We start from the raw sequence: 27,808 nt of genomic DNA, 5'->3' as shown, positions 1-27,808 counted from the left end.
ATTTGATCACATGGATGCAATAGGTGGCTTCATTGGAACAAGTTCTGTAGTTAAGTCAAAGGAATACTTCTGTTATTAGAATGTGATAAAGAGAAAGGAAGATTGGAGATGCCCCTCTAAATCAGTTTTGTATGCTTATACTCAATGGCTAAAGAATTTGGGAAGGGCTCAGCAGTCTGCATGGTGGACTTTCTCTCTTCTATGTCTAATAGTCTTTTTAAAACCTATACAAAGATAGAACAGTTGAACCCCCATCTGAACTTACGTTTCCCAAGCTCCTGCACTTCAGTAAATGATACCTCTTCTACCAGTTGTCCAAGCCACAAATCAGATATTTGTCCATTCCTTTCTCTCCCACTTCCTTCCACCAAATATATGTCAATCCCAAAGATTACTTTTTATTAGTCATTTGTTACCACACAACAAATTATGTTGTGCTTAACCTAACCATTAAAAGCAATAAACAAGCTTGGCACAACTGACCCATGTCTGTAACCCTAGCTACTCAGGAAGATGAGATTTGATTTGAACACCAGCCCAGGCAGGAAAGTCCATGAGACTCTTATTTGCTATAAGTAAGCACCAAAAAGAAGCCAGAAGTGGAGCTGAGGCTTAAGTGGTAGAGAACTAGCCTTGGGCAGAAATGTTAGTTACAGTGCATAAGCCTGAGTTCAATCCTCAGGACCAGCACCAAAAAAAAAAAAAAAAAAGAAAGAAAGAAAGAAAGAAAGAAAAGAAAAAAAAGCAATAAGCATTTACTGTTTAATGGTTTTTCCCTTTCCACCACCATCCTTGTAGTCCAAGCTGCCATTGTGAGCTGGTTGATACAAACCTTTCATTGTTTTCCCTAATTTCCCACAATCCATTCTTCTCAGTGTAGCCCATTAATCTTTTAAAAATGTAAATGAGATTATATCATTTCCCTGCTTAAATTCCTCCCCCCAGAGCATCTCATTTTACTTTCTTATTACAGCCTAAAGGGCCCCATAAGATCTGGTCTGGGCTTAGACATCTGACCTAATTTCTTATCATTCACTCAGCACAATGTTGCCACATCAGCTTTTCCCGCGGTTCTGCACACATGCCAAGCCTATTGCACTTCACTGACCTCCTCTGTCTGTTCTTTGGCTGCAGTACTCTTTTTAATACTTTTCCTCAGAGGCCTTTCCCAATTTTACCATCTTTAGTATCTTCTTATTCCTGCCGTCTATTCCCACCGCCAGCCATAAGACCCTAAAGCTGATAGCAAATGGTTGTAAGCAATAGAGTTATTCTTACTTATAAAAGTGATCTAGTCCTATACTGGTTGGTATAAATAGCCACTTCCTCAGGCCCTTCGACACATCTCCTATGACATTTGCCATTTTACCTCCCCTGGAGACTCCTTCATTTACCACCATCTAGCAAGAAAGCAAGGGTACAACAGAGTCTCTGTGATACTTTCTCCAAATAGTGCTTTGCTCATTCTGACTGGCTGAAGCTGGGGTTTACCTGTAGTTCAGGCCTCTGACCATCTCCTCTACCTTTGCAGTGCTCTTCACCCTATGACAGCTTCCTACTTACCCATTGGTTTGCCTGTGTGCTGAGTGCTCTTCTGTATTGAATGTGAACTACAGAAGGGCATAGGCCTCTATTGATTTGGAAACCACATTCTCTTTCATTCCTGTGGCAACTTTTGGCACTTATAGTTTCTCAAACATGTGTAGAAGGAATGAAATCATGCGTGGGGGCAATGGATGTGGAATAGAGGAGACGAGGAGTGGGGAGAAAGCGGTGGGTTGAGGTGTAGGCCGAAGATACTACTCTCTTTTCCTCCGATGCAATTGTTGGGGCGGGTGGGTGGACAAAGAAGCCAAGTGATCTTTCTGGCACAAAAATCCATGGCATTTGTTTGAGACCATGGATTTTGTCTTTTCTGTGCCTATTCTCTCTTTTCTCAGCCCATTTTATCTTCCTTTTGTTTTCCATAAGGAAAGATAGAAAAAGGTTTCCCAAGTCTCCCACAGGATATGGGATGGGATGTGAAGATGGAGTTGATGGAGTTTCTTTCTTTGAATTTTGCTGTGGCCTAACCACTTTCTTTCCATGTGCTTGACCTCTGGCAGCATTCACTAGTTAACTTGCTACACAAAGAAAGAGAAAGGTGGTGCCCCAGTAATAGTGCTCTCTGAACCCTCAGCCCCAGTTCTGATAGGGGAGAAGTCTATTTCTTCAAAATTTGAATTTAGTTGATCTTGAAATTTGCTCCTCCAAACCAAGATCTAGGTCTCCTTATTCCTCAGTCTATATAGAAATGGATCATAAGAAAGGTCATTATTACTCTGATCGGTCCCATTTCTCCCCCCAAGTTCCCCAAGATAAAAAAGATTCATAGCATGTGAAGTATTAAAATGTAATTGTTTCCAATATCATAAGAAGACATGTTAAGTGTTCCTCAAAGGAGCTGAAGTGTCTGGATTCAGGGACAGAACATCTGAAGGTGGAAGTTTAAGTGGTGGAATGAGTCAACTTGGGCTCTGGGTGCTGTGGGTCACTGTAGTCTGGAAGTGGCCAAATTACTTCACTCTTGGACTAATTTTGTAAGGGAGATTCATGCTCCGTTCTTTTGGAATAAAATAATACTAGCACCTAGCTACTCAGCAGACTGAGATTTGAGGGTCATGGATTGAAGCCAGCCCTTGGAAGGAAATTCCCTGAGACTCTTACATTCAATAAAATATTCACAAACAAAAACAAAACAACAACAACAGAAAACACACCAGAAATTGAGCTGTGGCTCAAATAGTATAGCGCTAGCCTTGAGTAAAAGTAGCTTAGGGATGGCACCTAGGCCTTGAGTTCAAGCCCCTGGACTGGCACAATAATAATAATAGTTCAGCAATACAATTAATTCTTGGTCATTCTAAGAGTAGAATTTATAGACTACCACTATCAGCACTTAAAGGCCATTGCTAAAAGCCAAGAAATGAATAAACCCAGGCTTTTTAAAGAACATGTAGTACAAACTAGAAAGAGTGGTACATGTCTGTTATCCTACCTACCCAGGAGATGGGATCAGGAAGGTAACAGTTTAAGGCCAGCCTGGACAGAAAAGCCCCCAAAATCCATTTCATTACATAAGAGCTGGCTGTGGTGATATACACCTGTCATATCAGGTATGTGGGAGGCATAATGTAGAAGGATTTTGTCCAGGCTCAACACGAGACCCTACATGAAAAATAACTAATGCTAAAATAGCTAAGAGCATGCCTCAAGTGGCAGAGCCTTGAAAGCACAGCACAAGAGTTCAAATTACTGCCAAAAAGAAAATATAATATGTAAGAACAACAGAATACTATGCAGCCTTCAGAAAAGAAGGAAATTCCATAGTTTGTGCCAAGATGTATGAACCTAGAAGACATTAAATGAAATAAGTCAAACATAGAAAGAAATACTGCAGTATGGAGGTTCCTCAAAAGACTCCACATAGAGCTCCCCTATGACTCAGCAAACCCACTTTTGGGCATTTACCCAAATGTTTACAAACAAGACCACACTAAAGCTACCAGCACGACTATGTTTATTGCAGCATCATTTACCATAGCTAAGATATGGAACCAACCCAGATGCCCCTCAGTAGATGAATGGATCAAGAAAATTGCCCCATTTGTTAGGAAATGGAAAGACTTGGAAAAAATTATATTAAGTGAAGTAAACCAGGTTCAAAGAAACATAGGTTCCATGGTTTCCCTTATTTGCAATAACTAGTATATGTCTGAGTCAAGCAGAAAAGGTCAGATAAGTTGATGTTAGTGGAATGAACCCCAAGATAAATATTCAAATGTTTTTTTGTTTTTTTTCCTTTCATGCAATTGTTTCCATCATATTTATAAGATGATTTCTATGTTGCTTTGTATGTCCCTCCCCAACAGTATAACCCATATTTTCACTGTATTTGATGTTGGTATAATTTGTGGAGGGGAAGGGAAAAAAAACAAATCGTTTAACTAGGGATACAGGTCGACCCATTGCAACAATGAGATGTACAAGTCATTATGTCAAAAAACGAACTTAACAACTTTGGTGGGGGTAGGGAGGATCGGGTGGGGGGATTGGAGGAGTATGGAAAGGGATGGGAAGGGGAAACACCGAGGAGGCAACAATGCTTGATAAGAAATGTACTCATAATCTTGCCCATGTCATTGTAATTCCTCTGTACGGTATTCTCACAACAAAAAAAAATTAAAAAATAGAAAGAAAGAAAGAAGGAAAGGAAGGAAGGAACAAAGAAAGAAAGGAAGAAAGAAAGAAAGAAAGAAGGAAGGAAGGAAGGAAGGAAGGAAGGAAGGAAGAAAGAAAGAAAGAAAGAAAGAAAGAAAGAAAGAAAGAAAGAAAGAAAGAAAGAGAAATACTGCAAAGTGTCAGTCAGAACTTGAAGATGTAGTAAGTAGAATGGTCCTTGCTAAAGGCTCCTGGAGAAGGAATGACAGTGGTGGGTGTTTGGGGAAATGTTTCTCAACGGATACAAAGTTTCAATTGAGAGGAATTAACTCAAGGGCCCTGTTGTAAAACTGACCATTATACTCAGTAACTGGGTATTGCATTCTTGAAATTCATGAAAGGAGTAGATTTTAAGTGTTTTTACAACAGCAAAAGGATAAAGGATATGTGACAAAACACATTAGTCAATTTAGTCATTCTATAATGTATATACATATATTGTACCTATGTTGTTTTCTACACAAAAAATATAAATAATTTTTCTTAGTTAAATACAATTTAAGAGATAATATACACAGATAATGTAATCTTCACATAGGTTCAAAGCAAAATTTTGTAGTCATCCATAAACTGTATATGAGTCTCATTTCCAATGCATTTGTACTGTTACATGAGACCTTGCAGCAGTGATTCTTTACTTTTTCTGAAACTCTAATAAATGTAGTTGATCCCATTAATAGATTTCTACACACTACTTACTGTACCTTTGGACATTTTCTACTTCCAACCCTAAGCCCATTTGGTTCAAAGTCTGAACCTAAAGGTCAGTTTTTCAATGTCCTGGTGAGAATAAAAGTGAAAGAAGAAAGTAAAAGTAATTAAAGATATCCAAGATGGACTGTCAATTATTTTATAATGATCAAATCTCTCTGAAACTCTTGTTCTGAACTTCTGTTTTCACCTGTTCTTTTATTTGAACAGTTTTTTTTTTCTTTTGCTGGTCTGTCAATGGACTTGAACACAAGTTCATTGTGTGCTCAGGGGCTTGGCTGCCCCTGAGCTTCTTTTGCTCAAGGCTAGTGCTCTACTATTTGAGCCATACTGCTACTTCAGGCTATTTCTGAGTAGTTTGTCAGAGCTAAGAGTCTCATGGACTTTCTTGACTGGGCTGACTTTGAACCACGATCCTGAGACCTCAGCCTCTTGAGTAGTTAGTATTACAGGCATGAACCACTGGCACTTGGTTACACTTTCATTTATAACCTTCTCTTTTCATTGTTTTTCTCCTTTGGTACTGAGATTTGAATTCAGGACCTTGTACTTTCCAGGAAGGTGATTTACTATTTGAATTATGATGTCAGCCCTTTTTCGCTTTCATTACTGTTTGAATAGGTTCTTGTATTTATGCCCTGTTTGTCCTGAGCCACATCCCTCCTATTTATTATTCTTCTGTAGCTGGAATGACTGACATCACACCCAACTTTTTATTGAGATGGGGATTCCCCAACTCTTTTCCCCAAATAACACTGAACAATGATCCACCCAATCTCTGTCTCCCAAGTAGCTAGGATTATAGATGTGAGTCATCATGCATATTGCTTTTTTCTCCATTTAAAAATATTTTATTATACAGGTGATATACAGAGAGGTTACAGTTACATTAGTAATGTAATGAGTATATTCCTTTTTGAACCGTGATACTCCCTCCCTCTTTTTCTTCCCCTTACCCTCCCCCTTCACTACCCTCCCCCAAGTTATAAAGTTCATTTCCAACATGGTGTCTGGTGAGAATCACTGTTGCATTGGTTCATTCTTTTGTCCACCATTTCTTTGATCCCCCTACCCTTGCCCAAATCAAATAAACTTATATACAAGACAAAGGGTACTGAAATCAGAAATGGTGACCCTGGGGAATAAACCAGTGGAAGAAAAAAAAAGAGAGATAAAAGAAATAACTGCAAATAGTACACTAAAAGAAAGAAAGAAAAGCAAAACAACAACAACAACAACAAAAATCCTCTTCTTTCCATACCATGGGGACCATTTTGATTAACATCATTTTATATGGTCATATGTATATAGCTATTGGGCTATTGTGAACTTCTGCTAGGACTCTCCTAGACATATACTAATATTACAGATGAGAGACTATGAAGACTATGTTTCTTTGGGACTGGCTTACTTCACTTAATATAATTTTTTCCAAGTCTTACCATTTCCTAACAAATGGGGCAATGTCATTCTTTCTGATGGAGGCATAGAATTCCATTGTGTAAATATACCTCATTTTCTTGATCCATTCATCTACAGAGGGGCATCTGAGTTGATTCCCTATCTTAGCTATGGTAAACAATGCTGCAATGAACATAGCTGTATTGGTAGCTTTAGTGTGAGCTTGTTTGTGATCATTTGAGTTAATGCCTAAAAGTGGGATTGCTGGGTTAGAGGGGAGCTCTATGTATAGTCTTTTGAGGAACCTCAATACTGCTTTCCAGAGTGGCTGAACAAGTTTACATTCCCACCAACAGAGTTCCTTTTTGGCTACATCCCTGCCAGTATATTATTGTTTGTTTTATTATAACTTTCTGTAAGTTTCTTATAACTTCTAACTGAAGTGAGGTAGAATCTCAATGTAGTTTTGATTTGCATTTCTTCTATGGTCAGAGATATTGAACATTTCTTCATGTGTCAATTGGCCATTCTTATTTCCTCTCCAGAGAAGTCTCTTCTTGTTACTTCAGGTATTGTGAAATTTACCTCTGCTAATCTTTCCTGATCCTTAAATAGCATAAATTCTCATATATTCAATTGCTCCATGCTTCTTTTTTATATTTCTATCACTGTCCATCATTCATCATTAATATTTTTATTTTTCTGTTTTTATCCCACCATAATATACACTTGGATAACAATGGGTTTTTAATGTAGCTATAGCCTGATGCAATAACAGTACCTACAGGTGAGCTGCACAGTCAATAAATATTGTTGATCAATAAATGAAGGAATGATGAATAATCATTAGTAGACCCTCTGGAATACTTGAATATACCCTATCTTACTGATTTTCAGATGCTTGTAATGTTAAATGTAGGGTTCTTTATTATTATTTTATGCATAGTTGGTCTACAACACAATTCCAAGAAATTATTAACTATAAAATTTATTTTATCAGAGGTGCTAAAGTATGCAAACAAGAGTATGAGGCCATGGATTAAAATTTAAAAGTTATGGGAAGTTATACAGATGTTTTTAAACTTATCATTCTTTACATCACTAGAAATTTATAACCCAACACTTTTAAAAGCCTCATTAAAAAGATTTCACCTTCACCTTATAACTTTCCCCCTTATTTTCTTCACTGCTTCAGTCTTGTTTCTTTCCTCTCATTTCTTGTCTGCTAAATATTTATTGACATATGTTCAATATGTCAGTAAATATCTCTGAGTATATTTGGTAAGAAGCACATATGACTCAGTTTTTATTTTTACAAAAAAAAAGAAAACAGTTGAGTAGGTAATAAAAACTGTTAATGAGCTGGGTGCCAGTGACTCACACCTACAAGGAGACACTTATAAAGGCAAAGAACCAGAAGGGTGTGATTCTAACCCAGCCAGATAGAGAAGTCGGTGAGATCTCATTTGTTGGGCAAAGTTACATATATGTATGTTATCTCAGTAACAAGCAAAAATGGGAAAATTGCAATTCGGACACATACCTTGGCAGGACTTGAGATCCCATTTCAAAACAACCAACACAAAAAAATGTTGAAAGCTAAGATCTAGTTAGCAAGTGCTGCCAAAAAAAAATGAAAAATTAAAGTCAATGAATTGATAGAGACTTAAATTTCCCAAATTTAATTTTATTAAAAAATGGAGAAGAGTTGGTTTGGTGTCTATACTTAGTGTTTTTCTGCAACAGATTCTGAGCATTGTAGTCAGTTGTGGCAAATTCTAATGTCCTAAAGGTGTCAGTAATTCTATTCTTCATGAGGCAGCTATGGTAAAAGTAGAAAACATATATCATGGACTTGGAATACTGTATTCATAATTTTGAACTTACATGCCCCTAAAAATAGAACCTCAGATATATAAAGCAAGACCAATTAAACTATTCCATGTAGCTTAAGTTTCCTAAGTATGCATCACAGAAGAGTGAAATTTTAAAGACTGCAGAAGGATGGAGATAATAATAATAAACACCAGCCACCAAATGAAATAGAAATAGAGAAAAAAACAAAGAAGCCACCAAATGATATTGAAATAGAGAAAAATCATTTCATGGGATGTTTCTCTATCATCCAAAAGAAATGAAGTCCTAATTCATGTTACTACATGGATGTATCTTGAAATCATCATAATAATTTTTTAAAAGGTAGCATGTTCTAGGCTTCTATTTACATGAAATAGCCAGAATAGATACATCAGTGGAAATAGAAGCAGATTAGTGATGGAATGGAGGGGGAGGAAAATGGAGAAAGTGATCACTTAATGAGTATAAATTTCTTTGGGGGGTGATAAAATATCAAAGATAGTGATAGTTATGAGTATTAACATCTTTTCAGGGGATAAAAACATCAAAGATTATGATAATTATGCATTATTATATATGTCCTAAATGTGAATATAGTCTGCAAAATTGTTAAGAATGAGTTCTTGGCTGGGAATGTGGCTTCATGGTAGAGTGCTTGCCTAGCATGCATGAAGCCCTGGGTTTGATTCCTAAGTACTGCATAAACAGAAAAAGCTGGCTCGAAGCAGAAGAGTGCTAGCCTTGAGAAAAAAGAAGCTCAGGACAGTGCACAGGCCCTGTGTTCAAGCCCTGGGGCTGGCAAATAAATAGATAAATAAATAAATATTTTAGAAGAATGAATTCTTAAACTTAACAAAAATATTTTAGCAGAAAAAATCCAATATTTTTGTACTCACTAAAGAAATCAAATTTCTGATCTAAAATCTTCCCTAAAATAAATCTGTAGTTCCAGGTAGGCCTAATGAATGAAATATTCCAAATATTTAAAGAAGAAAAAGCACACATTAACTCTTGAAGAGAATAGAAAAAGCATACCTCTTAGCCTTTGTTAGATCAATATAACCTCAACACCAGTGCTGAAAGGATTACTAAAGGAGAAACAAAGATTATAGGCCAAACTTTCTCATGAACATGGCTTTAGGGGTTTGAGAAAAGTATTTATCAATAGTATCTACAGTATACTGTGTAAAAGCTTCAGGACCAAGTGGAGTATATTTTCAGCTTACAACTTGGCTTAAAGTCCATCATATAATTAATAGAAGAAAGGAGAACAATAGTATGATTATTTCAGTAGATACAGAAAATATTTTTAACTTGACACTTTTTTATGACAAAAACGTATATTTGTGCATGAATGATGTTTTAGGTCATCATGATTACTATGAATACAAATACATTTCTCTAGAATCCATTTCTGAAGAGTTTATTTTCCAAGATCTCCAGCTTGCAATCTTTAGACTCATGCAGAGGCCAATATTTTCTGCATTGGAAATGGATGACATTCCACAGAACATTCCATCTGCAACTCATTTAGGTTATAATTCCTGATGGAACCAATGGCATTCTATGGTTTATTTGACTCATCAGCTTGTTGTGAGAAACCACCACAAAGCTCCTTTGGTGGGCAAAGCCTGCAGCTTGATGAACAGGCCTGGTGATAAGTATTCATCGCACCATTTCCCAGCATCATCCCTAAAGACCTGAGCCTCTCCTGCTATGTGGGGAACAGAGAGTATGACTCTGAGCATGATAAAATTGGTTCTCATATTCTGTGCCCTTAAGAACAGACCTCTTGGTTTTCCACATTGGACGACTTCCCTTTGGCTGTACTAATTATGGTCTTTTACATCTGCAATAAGTCACCATTAGGAATAGCACTGCATGCTAAAAATGTTTTGACAAAAAGTGACTGATTTGTTTTCTTGCCACAGACAAGTTCCTGCAGTTTTGCAACAAACAGTAAAACAAGCACATCATTAGTACTGAGTGCACTGAGACACGAAATCAGCACCTTCAACCTCTTTTCTAATGTCCTTTGGGTGCAGTGCTTTCTAATCCTGCCAACAAAGTAGAAGCATGTAGGGAACTGTTTTTGTTTGTTTTTGTTTTTTTAATAAAATACTAATGCCTGAACCCTAGCTTTAAGGCCAGGGTCCACACTTCTAATTTTTTTTTGGGGGGGGGTCTGGTCGTGGGGCCTGAACTCTGGGCCTGGGCGCTGTCCCTCAGCTCTTCAGCTCAAGGCTAGTGCTCTACCACTTGAGCCACAGTGCCAATTCCAGCTTTTTCTGTGATTAACTGTAAGTAACAGTCTCATGGACTTTCCTGCCCTAACTGGCTTCCACTCGGGATCCTCAGATCTCAGCCTACTGAGTAGCTAGGGTTACAAGCATGAGCTACTGGCATCCAGCTAAGAGGCATTATTTTTAGGATGAGATTTCTAGTATTTTCACTTCCCCACTGACAGTTTGCAATTCAAACCTTTTAGTTTTTGTTAGTCTAATAGGTATAAGGTAATTTAAAGTGCTGTTTTAATTGACACTTCTCTATTTCTAAAGATTCTTAGCATCTTTTATGTATTCCATTTGCCCTCTCTTCTGTAAATTGCTTCTTCACACCATCTGCTTTTTATTCCTTGGAGGTTAATATCCCGCTTTGTTATTTCTAAGATTTTCTAATATATTCCACTTACTAATATCTTGTCAACTTATCATGGCAAATCTTTGTCATTCCAATACTTATCTATTCTCTTCGTATTTTTTGCTGAATGGAAATCTTTATTTTTGATGACTCAAATTCAACCAACTTTTTGTATGTTTAGGATTTATGGGCTTTTTATATTTTTTCCCACCTCATTTTATGATTTTTAAATTGTATTTCAGAAATCTTCCCCTCTTCTTGGGTCATAAAGAGATAGCCACACATTGTATTCTCTTAACTCTAAGATTGTCTTTCACTTTTAATTCTTTAACTAATCTGGAACAGACCCCACTTAGGTGATACTTGAAAGGAAGTAGTCTATTTTCTTCTATAGGCTACAAAACTGGAGATCCTTGTGATATCCTCACGAATTCTTGAGTAAGCCATTCCTGCAGCACCTTGAGAGGTTGATATCTTTAGCAGAGAAAGGTGAGAGAGTCATGTGCTCAGGTGAGAACTAATAGGAAAGGCTGTTAGAGAATGACTGAATTTTTGGTATCACATCTAAAGAGCAGGAAACCAAACTGTTAGACCTTGTAGCCTGTCTCAGTGCCTCCAAATTAGGAAAAAACAGAGGATACAGCACTGGAAAATTGTAGTAGAAGCAGTACTTCCTCCTACCCATTTACATAGGTGTTCCCAAAGGAGATAACATTTAAATAAGGAGGTGAGAAATGCTGGGAAACAGGAAGTGAAGTTGGTTTTAAAACTGTTTTGAAATGAAATCTGGCACCCATGGATTGGAAGCAAACAAGAAGTTTGTTAAATTTCCAAGGTATTTATATTTCAAAAGTCTAGCTTATGCAGGGCAGGTGCATAGTTGTTGGTCAAACAGTATACTGTGGCACACATACATTGTTAATTGGTCACTAAAATTTATTTTCTTTCCTTGAATGTATGTCTCACCGGTCATATAAAATAACACATTTCTCTTTGTAGTTAGTCTTTTAGTAAAGTTTTAGATTTTCTTCAGAGTTTGGGGAATTATTTATTTGTTTGATATTAATTTTTACAGCCATTCTGAATAGTATGCAATTTTTAACTGAAATTTATAGCTTTCACTATTAATATGTTAACTTTTATTTGGCAACATTGTTGGGAATATTCTATTTTTATTTTTTGGGGGGGTTCCGGTCGTGGGGCCTGAACTCTGGGCCTGGGCGCTGTCCCTCAGCTCTTCAGCTCAAGGCTAGCACTCTACCACTTGAGCCACAATGCCACTTCCGGCTTTTTTTTTCTTTTTGCTTATGTGGTGCTGAGGAATCGAACCTAGGGCCTCAGGCATGCAAGGCAAGCACTCTGCCACTGAGCCATCTTCCCAGTCCCTGTTGGGAATATTCTAATGCGTGTCTCTTGTTTTAATTGTTTTATTTCAATATAGAAAGTCACACTACTTACAATCTTTCTTGAGTTCTTTCTTTTCTTTTGCAATAGTAATAGTCCTTTTTTATTTTTCATATTTCACAGCATTGCCCAAGACTTCAAATCCTATGTTACACAATTGTTATGATGAAATAAAGAATTTATTTCCCACCTTAAAGGAAATACTCAAGCATTTTGTGAACATTTTACTCCTTTTGCTTGATTCCTTTTTCCAGAATCTGTATAGCATAGTATTTTTTCTACATGAAAATAAAACAAAAGGAGTAGAGACTGTTAGACCTTGTAGCCTTTCTCAACACCTCCACATTAGGAAAAACCAGAGGATAGAGCAACGGGAAATTGTAGTAGAAGCAGTGCTTCCTTCTACATAAGGGCTCCATGATAAAACAGAAAAGCATCAAATACCTGACATTCTATATAACTAACCGAGGACATTTACAGGCAAATATCACACCCAAAATTTATTTGGATAACCCAAGAGAGCTCAACTACGTCCAATCATTACCCTAGTGTTGTGCAGAATGACTGAGGAAGGCATCATTAAAAGATAGCACCAATTCTCCTCCAAGCATACTGAGGAGCCCCAAGACAATGGTATAAAACTGGGGCTGCTGGCATGGTTTGGATGTTTTTCTAGGCAAGGCAGGTCAGTTGATAAACCTGTGTCTACATGAGATGAGGAGGAAATTGCTAAAGAAAGATGATAGATCATCAACAGGGTAAAGATGGGGCAGCCCACTCTCCTACTCTTTTATAAAAATAAGTAAGCTACCTAATTTAGGTGACACACTGGGCGAGAGGATCCTGGAACCTGAAGACTGAGAATGACCCACAGGGAGCAATCACAGGGGGTAAATTGTGCAAGAGGTTAAACTGAAGGTGGACCTTCCATTGATTTCCAGGAGGGAGGAGCATAATGGTCAATTGGTTTTGACTACAGAACAACCATCTAAATATTCTAAATCATGTATCTACTAGGAAAAGACTTCAGTCTCTTCTATACTGAATTGCTTCACTCTAAAAAAAAGTCACAATCATAAAGTATATCAGAAATTATTGTTTGGTATGCTGGTTGTAGGGTTTGAACTCAGGACTTGGGCTTTTGTACTCAAAGCTGGCTCTCTACCATTTTTGACTCTTTTTTTGTAGTTTATTGGACTTTACTGCCTGGCCTGGCTTCACACCTCAATCCTCAGATGCTTTTTCTAAGTAGCTAGGCTGCCAGAAGTTAGCCATTGGCACCCAGCTTAGAAATTATTTTTATGAGTACTTGCCATATTAATTGTCAAGTAGAAATCAATGAATGAAACAATTCTATATCCATTTCCTATTCTGTCTATTCTCCAGGATATTTCAACAGTGTCAAACCATCATAGGCAACATCAGAGACTTGTCACCATCTAACCTTCAGGTTTCATTTTAATCCAACTGTTACCTCTCTTCTTTTCCAAGTATCAGGTCCTTTTGATACCACCTACTGGTGCTCTCTCTGCTAATCCTCATGTGTCTTGGCTCTATGAGCATGTATATGCTCCTCTGCCATGTCCTAGTGCAGGTAATGTCATGGTATAGTCACAGAGATCCTTTGCCTTGCTCAGTATTTCTTCTCTACTTTTGCTCCAGGCTACACCAGCCTAGAAGGAACTCCAGGGATTTGTAAGTTTTTCCACATGCTCTCCATGAAAAAGAGAGCAATATACCCTCAGCAATCAGATGCTCCATATTTCTAGGGAAGTTTTATCACTCAGCTTTTCTGAATTTGGCCTGGGGAAAAGGCAGGGAAGAGTCAGTTCTCAAAAACTTAACAGTATCTCTATTCTCAAGGTCTTTCCATCACTAATTCTCTTTTTTTTTCTCAGTTGGAGAATGTTTATCTAATCTGTTGAGTATGAGGGTTAGGAACAAAAAATGGATCATACTCTATATATACCCTTAGCATCTCTCGGTCTCTGTCTCTGTCTTTTGTTTGGGCATGGGTATGGGTGTATGCATGGATGTTTTCCAATGGCTCTGCTTTTTAAACTTTTAAACAATGACAATTGCCTATAGTATTGTTCCAGGCCATTCTTTCCTCAATACAAATCAAACTACTCCCTAATAAAATTTCTCAAGAGACTTGGGTACACTGATTTTCATTAATCATTTTCTTTCTTTTGTAAGGTCCAAGACCAGCAATTGAACTCAGTACCTGCTGCCGTTGCTCATTGGCTAATACTTTATTATCTGAGCCATCCTTCTAAGCCCTCTTTAATCACTTTCTAAAGTTTGGTTTGGTCTTTGCCCAAGAAAGGAGAACTTTCATTTATTTAATCAAGCTAAGATGAAGTTGGTCCTTAAGATAAGCGTTTAGATCTGAACCCTGTTACTTATTTCAGGTTTGTTAGAGCCAAGTATCAGATGTTGCATAATAACTGTTTATTGAACTAACCAGTAGGACAAGCTGAAAACAGTAGAAGATCACTGCCCTGAGACTCTATCTCATGGTTCAGAGCCAAGATTACCCAAGATACGAGTACTGATACCAATAAAGCCTTATCACAAATAAACACATTCATTTTCCCTACCCAATGGTAACTGACCAGGCTCCTCCCTTTGATACTCCAGAACCTGGGTGGCTATACTTGGGGAGAATGCAAGTTCAAGGATAGATTTAAGCAGTCTTGTGATGTTAAATCTTCCTTTTGTTGCAGACTGGGATATATGATTAGCAGTTGGTACCCCCACACAATTGGCTGAGGAGACTATGAATTGTAAATATTTGAACATTAGCTTCTCCTCCCCCTCCCCACCCTAGTCTGGTTGTGGAACACAGAAGAAACAAGCTTTGTTACTTAGTTCTAGGTTTTGCTACAGGTTCTAGGTGAGCTGAAAATCCAGGGTCCACAGCCCAGACACCTCTGAAGTAGGAAAAGTATTGGGGATCATTGACAATCACTAACTTGACCTGTAATTTTGTAGGTATTGTGTAACCTCTTTGCTCCTTCACTTCTAGCCATAAGAAAAGCTTGACACATTTTTATTTTTATTTATTACTTGTTTGAACTTTCACTTATCAAACAATTGCAAGTTTGCATTTACCAAGTACATAGACTTTTGGAATGTCTTCGATTTAGGGCACACAGTAGAGGGCTTTGTGGAACACACTGCCAATGAGCATTTTCTCATGGTACACAGAAGCCACTGAGCTGCCTTGAAGCACAGAGCCATTATTGGCATACACTGTGTTCACTGTGGGCTTATCAGACAATACGTTCTGGATGCGCAGTACCTGTCAAGAGGAATGTCACTCATTAGTAGAGTATATGAACAGCTATCTAGTGATTTCCTTCCCAAATGTTTCAGAATAAACATACTTTCCAAGAAATCAGTAAGCTAAGTTCTACACAGCTTAAGTAATTTTTTTTCTTTATTACGCTCAGTTGAGTTAAATTCCAGTTATCTTATATTTCCATTATGTGAATGGCGGCATCGAATATGTCAGCTACATTTGAACGTATTATTAAAGTATTATGTCCTAAAGAGCTATGCAGTAAGATGGACTTATTCTTTGACATTAGCCAAATTGTTCACCAGAAAGCATAAAACCTTTTCTGATAGTTCAGGCACCTTATAGGAGATTAGATCCCAAGCTGGTGGTGGTTTTCCAGCTGTGGGGGTGTTATTGCTTTATGTCCTACTCAAGGGGCAGGTACATTCCCTTAAAACAGATAATGTGTCTGGGGTTTAGTAAGAAAGTTTCATCTGTCACTTGTTGGCTGAGAATAGCTAGCTTACCAATCTACAGATTTGAGGGTCTAGTTAGACTTATATATAGACATATATACACATATGTGTATATATGTATATAATATATGCTTATAATATATAATACATATATAATATATATGCTCTTTCTAAGAAGCAGTTAATATGTTAATTTTTTAAAACTGAAGTAACAATAGCAATATTCTTCAGCAGAAATAACTATGTTCTGCTTTAATTTCCAGTCTAGCATATGAATCTCAGTTTCCCAACTCTGAACACATGTATTCAAATGTATTTTTCTTTAAAGCATCCCTCTTTAGCTAGATCAAGTCTGATCTCTGTTTAATATAAGGCTATTCCCATCCCTTCACAGCAATTTTTACCTTCTTTGTCCAACTATGCCATTTTTCCTATAGAGCTTATCATTTTCAAACACTATATGCTTTATTTCTTATACTTACTGTTCAGGGTCTGTCCTTTTACTCTACTTTATCCTTTACTTCTACTCTAAAGAGCAGAAATCTTTGTATATGTATTATTTTTTGATATAGCCTAAGCAATTAGAAAAACATCTGGCTGTTTGGCAGGTGTTCAGTAAATATTTGCATATATACATCTCTCTGGGGGAATGTGTGCTAAGATTTGGTGACTGTATTTACTAGAATATCTTTTTTATTTTTAAACTCAATGCCATAGAAAATGCAATGTCTTTTAATGTTTTTAATTCCATAGAAAATGTGACAGCTTATGTTATTGTTTTAGAAGATCTATTTAAAATAATGAAAATAAAATCTCTTAAGAGGATATGTTTTTCAATACCACCATATCTGCAGGCCAAAAGTCATTTGTTTTGAGACTACAATCATTTAAACCCTTTTACTGAAGCTTTATATTAGATAGTGAAAATGAAGATGGTGCCATAGGAGTGTCTCTGCTCAAAGCTTACCTTCTGGTTATAAATATAATAAAATAATATCAACCAATGAATGAATAGCCAGGTCATGTTTTCTCCTTACTACCAATAACAAATAAACCCCTTATACATCTGAGACATATTGTCTGGCACTAATATGACATTGGCACTTGGTAGCTTGAAAGGGCTAAAGAATCACATCCTCCTGTCAACATCCCCACTTTTTACACGCAGAATTTGTTCATTTCTGGAACATCAAATGTGACCCACCTACATCTCACCCCCAATAAATTGTTTTCTGCAGCTTTTCCTATGAGTGGAGAAAAATATAAACACTTACTTCTGACCCTGGAGGATCCTCAGGGTTATAGAACAAAATTTTCATGGCATTTGGATGGCATCCTGCCAAGATATCTCCCGTAGCAGGATCGACATTCAAGTTATCTGGTAAGGTGCCCAATTGTATCCTCTTCCAGCAAAGAAGACAAGGTGAAGAAGACATTGTCTCAGTGTTTTCCTCTGTTGTCCCCACATCCCACCACCTTTTCTCAGACTATGACTGTACTTTAAAAATACAAGCACAATCTCACCAGCTTGCTCTATAATACTCAAGGTCCCTTTATTTAAGCAGCATATTGTTGGGTCAAGTATGAGACTATTGTAAAAGGCCCTGTGGTGTGGGCAAGCTGGGATACTTGTACCTTCAGTTGAGTTAAATTCCAGTTATCTTGTATTTCCATTATGTGAATGGCAGCATCAGATACATCAGCTACATAAACATACCTTCAATGCAAATAACATTTACACATAAGCAAATAGTAATGAGAATAGGACTCTGACTCTTGTTCTGGAGAAGGGTTGTAAAAGTTTATACTAGATTGAAGTGCCACTGTGATGTCTTTCTAAAACAGTATAAAAGAAGATAATGAAATAGTACTTTTAGAATTCTTGAAACATTTTAATTAGGCTTTGAAGATGACATATGACTATAAAGTAACAAAACTATTATTTTCAATGATATCTAGGCTGAATATTGTTACTTAGAAGTTACACATTTTTGTATTTAAATTGTATGGTGGTAAATAGGCTTCTTGGGGGCCAAAGGAATTTATATCTCCAAAGTTAGTGCTAGAGAAGAAGTAGCAGGTGACATAATCAGTGGTTGTATTTTTTTAAGAGGAAGAACATTTAGGGATGTTTGGCACAACAGTCTCTTTATTATCTCAAATTTACATATTAATATTCATGGTATTTTTCTTTTGTAAAAACTTTCCATTCTTAAACATGTATAAGGAGTGTTTTTTTTATAATTCCATGTATTCAAGTGCACAATACATAAAACCTGAACTATGTAACTTGAGAGCAGAAATGGGAGGGGGGAAATGACCCGGCAGCTGCACGATGTGCAGGTGGCACTTTTCCACATGTTCTCCATCATTGCCTGCAGAAGGAGGCACTGTAAGACTAAAGCTGTTCACTAGCAGCCATACCTGAGCAGTACTCTTGCCTTGGAGACTGGACTGTGAGAGTCTCAAAGGCTGTTGAAATAAGTTCCCATTGTATAGAAGCCATCACTGATACTAGCCACCCCCTCCCCAAGCTGGGCCTTACAGATCTTGAGAAAAGGATGGAAGAGGTGACATTGATCAAAATGCATCATATTTACAAGCTGACTTATAGAATCGTAACCTCTTTGTACAACTACTTAATCATAAAATCTTCTAAAAATCCATGCTATTTAAAATAACCATCAAGGAAAGATACAATCACAATGCCCAATCTAGGCCTCCATTTAATTTAAGTAGTTAAATGCCTTCTAGCCCCTAAGGGCAGAAATATTGCACATTTATCCCCCTGTTTAATGTATTAGGAAAGTGTATTTCTGCAGCTATATAAGAATTGGAGTAAGGGCCTTATTTTTTAGTCTCATCCCTTTTTCTAAAGGAATTGGCCTCTAAAGCACCAGAGAACAGATAGTTTACTATTACACATCTAGGGCTACCTCTGTCTATACCTGACTCCCCCGCCCCAATTCGTATTGACTACTTAAGTCTAAGGAAGTAATTGCTCCTTGAAGGAAGGAATTCACAAAAACACCCAGGGAAACAGCTAACAAATGATTAGTAATAATAATAATGATAATAATAATAATAAAGCATACTTCCGGTTCTGTGAGACTGTGATCCCGTTGGCAGACTTAAACCCTGTGGCTGCCACTTTGATCTCTCTTGGGCTGTAGAAAAGAACGTAAGTCCAGCGAAGTTCCAAGATGATCTCAATGAATGTCATGGGGAAGCTAGTAAAATAATGGTCTCTTGTAGCATAGAATTCTTCTAGTCCAATAGCCACGATGTCATTCACACTACACAGAGAGAGAGAGAGACAGAGACAGAGACAAAGAGAAAGAGAGAGAATGGGAGAGAAAGAAATAGAAAGAACCCATGAGGTACTTGAATATCCTCACTGTTGTAAACTACATAGATCAAAATGTTCATCAGTTTCAAAAAGTAGACTTAGATAACAGAACCACAAAAACTTCATAATTGTACATTGCTATGATGATTTTCTTTAGTCATTTAGTATTTTTTAACTTTTCCACAGAATTCAGTAAAATGACATGAACAAACAAATTCAAACTCCAAAGTCTTTCAACATGTATTAAAAATGGTTATTTTTAGTAGTTGTAATAACTACCATTCTTCTAAAGACTTGTCACAGATATGTGACTTACTTTGGCCAATGAAATGAAATGTGTGTGGATTCTGGATGGAAGCTTTTTTGATAGCCTGTGAATGAGCCACCGTGCTTCCATACTATTGAGCAATTTTTCTGATGATTGAAAATTATGGTCCACCTAGGGCCCTAAATGGGGACAATATGAGACCCAGGCTCTTAATTACCTACCCTGGATAAGAAGCATGAGTGAGAAAATACAACTGTGATTTTGAGCCACAGGCTTTTCTTCCTATAATCATAGCTGAGACAAGTTCACCCTGGCTTTATGTTTCCTCTGAATAGACTGATTATAGGGGCTATTCTTTTGTGCTTTGATACCAATAAAGTTTTTTTTTGTTTTCTTCGCTTTTGTTTGTTTTAAGACAATTTCAAGATTGAGCTTGAAGTACTGGTCTTGAGCCATCCTTAAGCTCAACATCCCAATTCGTTGAGATTACAGGTATGTGTTACTGTACCTCGCTGTCATTAAGATTTTTAAATGAAGCAAACCTTGTGAAAACAGCAAACTCCTTTCCATTTTGGAAAAGAAAGAAGTAACTTTAAAAAATATAAAGAAAGCAGGGTACTGATGGCTTATGCCTGTAATCCAATCTACTCAGGAGGCAGAGGTCAGAAGGGGGTGGTTCGAGGCCAGTGGGGCAAATAAAAGTTTGTAAGGTGGGGAAGAATACGCCGTCATCCCACCTACAAGAGGAATATAAACAAAAGGTTGCAGCCTAGATCTGTCCAAGTAAAAAGGGAAACCCGCTTCAAAATAAACAGTACAAAAAGTGTTGAAGGCATGATTTAAATGTTAGAGGGTCTACATAGCAAGCTTAGTGTGAAACCCTGAATTCGAAATCTAGTACCTCCAAAAACAAACAAATAAGAAAGCTTTTTTAGATAAAACTTTTGGAAAGGAAAATTTGGATGTCTTGAAAAATACTTCGCAGTTTTGACAGATAGCATCTTTCCCTGGGTCACTGGGCTACTGATCTTTAATGTCTTAGCTTGAGCATTCCTTCCTCCAGAAATTCTCATCTGACAATGATAATCAAATTCCCAAACAAAATGCTTTCCGTAGTATGCTGCTTTGCTTCCAGCATATGTTCAGTATGTTTCCAGGACCCTCTTGTGCTCTTCTTTAAGATCCTATAGTCTCCCTTATCTCTGCTGCCTTCCTCTATTTTAACTAGTTCTGCCTGCCTCGACTTAAACCAGTTTGCATAATGACTACCCAACTCTCTACAGGTGCAACCTAGCAGTCAAAACACAAGATACTACCAAACTTGATTTGCACATGCACAGTCAGGAGTGTAGGGGAGGTAAAGCCTTTGAAGTAAGTCTTTTTAAAATGGTACTGTATTGTAGTTATTAATGTGTATGAAATTGCACACAAGAAGGGGTTTCACTGTGGCATTCACATCTCTGCATCTATTGTGCTTTGGTCATGTGTACTCTCCCTACTACTCTGTCTTTCTGTCCCTTCCCTCCCCCTCCTCCATGCTACTTTTCCCTTTCCAAATATCCCCCCACTACCAGCTTCTACCCAGGAAAGGAAGCATGCAATATTCATTTTTTTCTGTCTGATTTTAGTTAACCCAATGACCTCTTGTTCCATGCATTTTTCCTACAAATGACATGATTTTATTCTTCTTTATGGCTGATAAAACTCCATTGTATATGAATATCACATTTTCTTTCTCCATTCATCTGTTGATGAGTATCTAGGCTGATTCCATCTCCTGGCTACTGTGAATAGTCAGTGATAAACATGGATGTGCAGCTACCTCTAGTATGCTGGCTGATTTCATTGGGTCTGCTGGTTCACTCTGAGTTTTGTTTTAATGAGAAATCTCCATACTGATTTCCATCTTGGTTGTGCCTATTTTACATTCCCATCCACCAGGTGTGATGGTTCCTTTCCCCTACATTCTAATTAGTGTTAGTTACTATTTATTATTTTTTATAGTAGCTACTCTGGAGGGATGGAATCTCAATGAGGCAAACCTTTCACAATAGGAGATCAGGCTGTTGGGTAAGCTTTTTTTTTCCCTTATCTTGGCCAGATTGTTCTAAAATGTGCCTTATGTAGCTTACTGGAGGATAATTTCATAATTTTGAGCAGTAAACTGACTATAGCAATCGGGCAGCTTGCTATTGCCTTCGCTATAGCTCTCCTATATATCAGTTTCTTGTGGCTTCCAAACCAAAGTGCCATCAACAGATGTGCAAACAACAGAAATTATTGTTTCAGCATTCTAGGGGTTAGGGTTCTAAAATCAAAGTTCTGGCAAGGCCATGTTCCCTCCAGAGGTTTTTCCCCCTCCTTTCCCCTCCTCTCCTGTCCACTTCTCTCCTCTCTACCCCTCCCCTCCCTTCTCCTCTTCTGTCCCCTCCCCTGTCTTCCCTCCCCCTGCCCTCTTCTCTCCTTTCTCCCCCTCTTTCCCTCTCTTTCCCTCTCTCTCACTCTCTCTCCCCTCCCTCTCTCATTCTCTCTCTCTCTCTCTCTCTCTCTCTCTCTCTGGTGTGTGTATGTGTTACTAGTGTTTGAATTCAGAGCATAAGCATGCCAGGCCAGAGTTTTATCTCTTAAGCCACACCGCAGCCTTCTATCTGAAGAGTTTATGAAAAGATCTCTCTGTTTCTTTTCTAGTTTCTGGTAGCTACAGGCTTTCCTTGGATTGTAGACACAAAACTCTTTCAGTATCAAAATTCATCTGCATATGTCATTCGCCCTGTGTGTCTGTGCTCATAAAAATTCACTGGCCATACTGGGTAAAGAATGAACCCTCCTATAAAATGACTTCATTTTTAATTATCTTTGTAATGACCTTTTCCAAGCAATATGCTGAAGTGTATAGGATTGAAATTTCCACATTTTTTTTTAATGGCATGATCCAATACAAGACATTTTCCCTTCCCTGGTTTATCCTGGGTTTAGACTTCTGCTTCTTGAGATTGAATGCTCTCATAAGGTTCTCACATATCATATTTCCCCTCTGGTTGGCTTTCCAGAAAACTATTTCTAGGGGGAAATATGCAATTATGCCATTGCAATTTTTATTTTTTATTTTTTGTCATGGGGCTTTGAACCCATGGCCTGGACTTTTTCCCTAAGATATTTTGCTCAAGGCTAGTGCTCTACCCACGACCGACCAAAAAGAAAAAAAAAAAGGCTAGCGCTCTACCACTTTGAGCCACTGCTCCACTGATGGTTTTGTGGTGGTTAATTGGAGATAAGAGTCTCATGGATATTCCTACCCAGGCTGGCTTTGAACTGTGATCCTCAAATCTCAGTCTCCTGAGTAGCTCGGATTACTGGAGAGAGCCACCAGTATCAATGCTATTGCATTTGATCATCACAATTCACCAATTAGGGAAGTGATTATTTTACTGAAAAAAATTAATGCAAATATTAAGTAACTTGTCCACAGTTTTATAGCAACGCTGTGCAAGTCCTGGTCCACTCTGGCCTGCAAACTCAGGGCCATGTATTATGGGAAAAAGTCAATAACTTTAATTCTCCTTCTTCTTCTCCCCTCTTGCTTCTTCACTCTTCCTGTTACTTTTATCTTCTGTGGGGATGAATTTACAGGAAATACTTAAAAAAGAGAACACGGGAAATGGACTTTTTCTATTTCCTTCCCTGTTCTTCTATCTTGTAGAAAAATCAACCTCCATTGTTTTGGAACCATCCATTTTATAAAAGACGAATTCTGCTGGGTGCTGATGGCTCACACTGGTAATCCTAGCTACTCAAGATGCTGAGATCCAGAGGCTGGTATTTGAGGCCAGTCTAGATAGAAAAGTCCAATAGATGCCATTGCCAAAATAAAAAGCAGCCAGAAGCAGGTGGGAGACATGGCTCAAGTGATAGAGCACCAACCAAGTAAGTAAGTAGAGTGAGTGTGAGACCGTGAGTTCAAAGCCCAGTATAGCAAGAAAAAATAAAATAAATTCTTTATTGCTTTCCACAGACTTGAAACAGGAAAAGTATCCATTAACAAGCGACTTTTTTCTGCATGAAGAAGCAAGGATGTTGACCATTGCAACAGAGACCTCAGCTTTCAGTTCAGATAGGTCTATATTTACATAATATTTGCACCAGTCACTAATTGTGTGACTTGAGCAAGTTACAAAGCTTCTCTAGGATCCATTTTACTCATGCCTACTATTACAGGCTATTGTGAGAATTAAGTTAAATGAAATATTTTGGCCTAGCATATGGTACATAGTCAACACTTAATAAATATAATTTTTATAAGCACCTCCAAGCTTCTATGACAGTCTACTTTAGAGAATTAGATACAAAGAAATTGCCCATCTGGTGGTTGGTAAGAATACCAGTGGGTGAGGCTCCCAGAATACAATCTACCAGCATAGGTAGGAGAAGGGTGTGGGTGTTTAAAGAAAGTCTGATAGTAGGTATTACAATGCTGTGGTGAGAGGATGGAATTCGAGCTGGGAATCTAATTGCACACCTTTATGGGATTAAAATGCTTTCAAAAGTTGGAGAATATAAGGATATTTAATACTGAATACAGCTATTTCTAGTGAGGTTCTGGGTAGTGTCACCATGGGAATCTTTAGAAAGCTTTAGAAATAATAGTACAAAACAAAAGCTTAAGAAAGCCTGCTGAACCCATAAAGAAAATAAAGCAATAGCTCAGGTGCAAAATAACTAGAAGTATACACTACTTTAATTCCCTACCTCTTGAGAAGTTCATGAGTTATGGTTTTCCAGTGTATGAGAGAACGCTGTTTGTCATCAAATTTAAATATCTCCACAGTGGACTTCATGTGGGGATGATTCACAACATAAAGATACACTGTATCGTCTAAATAGGGGGAAAAAACACACATCATTTCCAAGCAGTTTACACCCCTTGAAACCATTATTACCTTTATTTTCAAACTTGGGTCACTCACTGATTAAGATGCACTGTATTCCTAAACTGACATGTTGAATTGAAGCTCCTTTGTACAACTACCGAAAAATAAGCAAAACTCCAATCAATCAATCAATCTTGGTCAGTTCCAAAGGCTTTGGTTTGGTTTGGTTTGAGTGAGCATGTCACTGTGATCTCTGGGTTCAAGCCCTGTGTAGCTGGGACTATAAATATATACTACTTTGCCAAGTGTAAGGGGTATTTCTTCATATGCCTTACATTTGACCCTCATAGGCCAACTGAGAAGTAATTCAAATAAAAGCCAGAAACACCATTTATGGAGGAAATAAAGTTCACCATAGGGAATGACTCACTGATTTCACCACTCCCAAGGCAGAGCCAAGTACAGATGTCTCTTTAACCAATCTGCCTACTCTCTACCATGCTTTCCAACAGGAAGAGAGAGTAATGGCAATGGTCTACAAACATGAGATTTCTCTAGATGATCCTTCAATGAGAGAGTACAAGCAAACAAAACTTTGCTGAGAAATTTTATGTGTGTGTCTATGCATTTGTCTACAGTCCAGCTTAAGTGCCGGAAATGTCAGTGTAAATACCTTAAAATCAACAAAAGGTCTCAGCCAGACAATGAGCTTTTAAAATAACTACTTGAGGTTGCAACAACATGTAGACATGGAATGTGAATGAATATGCATGTACAAGGCAAATCATCCAGAGAATTCCAGGCACTGCTAACTTCAACAGTGTTGGCTTGTTGTCACTAACAACATTATATAAGCATGTGAACTACTTGTGAGGGATTCAGGGTGGGAACCTGAGTTCCCAGAGTCCTGTTTTCTGATCTGGTAGCACACATAGGGCTGAAGAGCTGTGGACTTTGTAAAGGTTGGTCCATAGTCCCACTGTAGGTCTTGTTCTGCATTTATTCTCCCTATTCACATCATTCATGTACTTGTCTAGCAAGTGATGGAGCCAGCTCAAGTACTTACATGCAAAGTTGAGATTCAAGGATCCAGAAACATACCAAAAGCTTTCTTTCCCTTCTTTCTTTTCATGGAGTTTCACTGTGTAGCACAGACTGGTGAACTCACACACTTGTTGTCTTGGTTTCTGGAATACTGGGATTACACACCCAGCTCCTGTCTACTTTTAATTACTGAGTTATTTATCACTATTGTTGAGCTATAAGAATTATTTCTACATTCTGGATACAAGTCCTTCATCACATATATTACTTTTCAAATGTCTCATTCCTTTGACCTTCTTACTTTATTGATGGTGGCTTGGAACTACAAAGCTTCTCATTTTTGTGAGTTGAATTTATCAGATTTCCTTGTCGTGTCTAGCATTTTAATATCATACAATTATTTTCAAAGGCCTTTTAGTTTACATCTTAGATATCTGAACAATGATTTTAAGCAGATTATGATAAGGCACATAAGAAGAAAAAGTGGTTAGGAAGAAGAGGAAAAGACCACATAGGGTCCTCAGTATGAGTCTTCCTTTTTTAAATGCAATGTTCAAAAATATTTTTAGACACATTTATCATCTTGTAAAATATTGTATATATTTTCATGATAAAATATCATGTACCTTCTTTCTTTAATGTGGGTTTTGAATAATAGGAGATGAATGCTTTCCATATCCCTCTTTTTCTCTTATACTTAATCATTCAGGGTTTACCTTTGTCGATGAAAGTACTAATCCCATGTGGGTTAAATATTTCTTTGTCAAAACTATCACTGAATTTTAATGCATGTGGCTTTGGATTTTGCTCATTAAGATCCATCAGGAAGATTTGTCCAGGCTCATCTGGTGCAAAGGATGGCATTCCTGGATATTTTAGTCCCTTTAAATGACAGAGAATAAATATGTACATATCAAAATAACATTTTCATACAAAAGCTAAAATCTCAAGGTCACATAAAATGTTCCAGGTTGTTTCATTTGGATTTCTTTTTCTTTTTCTTTTTTTTTGGTCCAGTTGTGGGCTTGACCTCTGGGCCTGGGCACTGTCCCTCAGCTCTTCAGCTCAAGGCTAGGGCTCTACCACTTGAGCCACAGTGCCACTTCCAGCTTTTTTCTTTTTGCCTATGTGGTGCTGAGGAATCGAACCCATGGCCTCATGCATGCAAGGCAAGCGCTCTACCACTGAGCCACCTTCTCAGCCCTTCATTTGGATTTCTGAGATTTTTTGTGGTGATATTTTTCACAATTTGATCTGAGTGAGAGCATAAGGGTTCCCATCATTATCTAAGCATTGTCTGTAAGTGGGAAGAAATATGCTCAAAATAAGTAAGCATTTTTAATTTAGAAAGAATGAAGCCAAGCCTGGTGTGGTAGCACATGGCTGTAATCTCAGCTGCTCTAGGATAGATGGCTCACTATCTGGTGGTTAAGGGTGGTTGGGGGGTCACAAGTTTGACAGGGAATGTACTTACTATCTTACTTATAGAACTGTAACCCCTTTGTACATCACTTTGACAATAAAAAATTAATTAAAAAAGAGTCTAGTCTAGACACAGTTAGCTTAAGAAACAATATGAAAAACAACAAAACTAACAAATGGATTAGTGGTATGGCTCAAGTAGTAGAGTGAAGGCACTAAGTTTAATTCCCAGTATTGCAAAAATGAATAAATGAATAAAAATAAATAAACAAATGAAGTTCAAATGACAATGCAAGAGATGTGTTACTTTGTGTGCATTTCTTGGCCTGTTGGTACCTGAGGTTTCTCATCTATAAGATGAATATGTTGACATGTACAATGGCTAAGATTCTTTCCAGTCCTGATACATTCTAGAATTTCTTCTTTTAAAAAAATCATTCTTGAAGGGGGGACCAAGATGGCGACGGGGAAGTAGGGAAATGCCACAGCTCTCTTCAACCAAAAAGAGAGTTCGAGTTCCAACGCTTAATCTCCCCAAGAGACCGACAACAACAAAAAGACGAACACTCAGAGAAAAACCAGAGGTAGAAAATAACAAAAAAAGAAAGAGAGGAAAAGAAGAATTTCAGAACAGAGAAGAGCGAAGACCCCTCCCCCAACCTTACTGGCCGCGCGGTAGTGCGCCAAGCCGCCGGCCAGCCGGCCCGGCGAGGGCTGCCGGAGCCCCAGAGACACAGGTGGCCGCTTGCAGATCACCAGGTACCGGTTCGCAGAACAGCGGATTGCCAGGAACAGAGAAACCTACCAGCCGGGATTCTCCAC

General features: G+C 37.8%; 1 protein-coding gene across 1 annotated transcript in view; it reads right to left on the bottom strand.

Moving 5' to 3' along the window:
* Window positions 1-15,322: 15,322 nt before the first annotated feature.
* Window positions 15,323-27,808, bottom strand: part of Pon3 (paraoxonase 3) — a 42,523-nt gene continuing 30,037 nt past the window's right edge. Inside the window, exons 4-9 of the mRNA XM_013035849.1 lie at window positions 26,281-26,446; window positions 24,399-24,525; window positions 19,131-19,331; window positions 17,671-17,752; window positions 17,310-17,438; window positions 15,323-15,580 (exon numbers count right to left, since the gene is read on the bottom strand). Of these exons, the coding sequence (XP_012891303.1) occupies window positions 15,422-15,580; window positions 17,310-17,438; window positions 17,671-17,752; window positions 19,131-19,331; window positions 24,399-24,525; window positions 26,281-26,446 (864 nt within the window). The 3' untranslated portion in view covers window positions 15,323-15,421. The remainder of the gene's footprint in view (window positions 15,581-17,309; window positions 17,439-17,670; window positions 17,753-19,130; window positions 19,332-24,398; window positions 24,526-26,280; window positions 26,447-27,808) is intronic.

This window comes from Dipodomys ordii, unplaced genomic scaffold (assembly GCF_000151885.1).
Source record: "Dipodomys ordii isolate 6190 unplaced genomic scaffold, Dord_2.0 Scaffold227, whole genome shotgun sequence".
Lineage (NCBI taxonomy): Eukaryota > Metazoa > Chordata > Mammalia > Rodentia > Heteromyidae > Dipodomys > Dipodomys ordii.
This window is presented reverse-complemented; position numbering and strand designations above follow the sequence as displayed.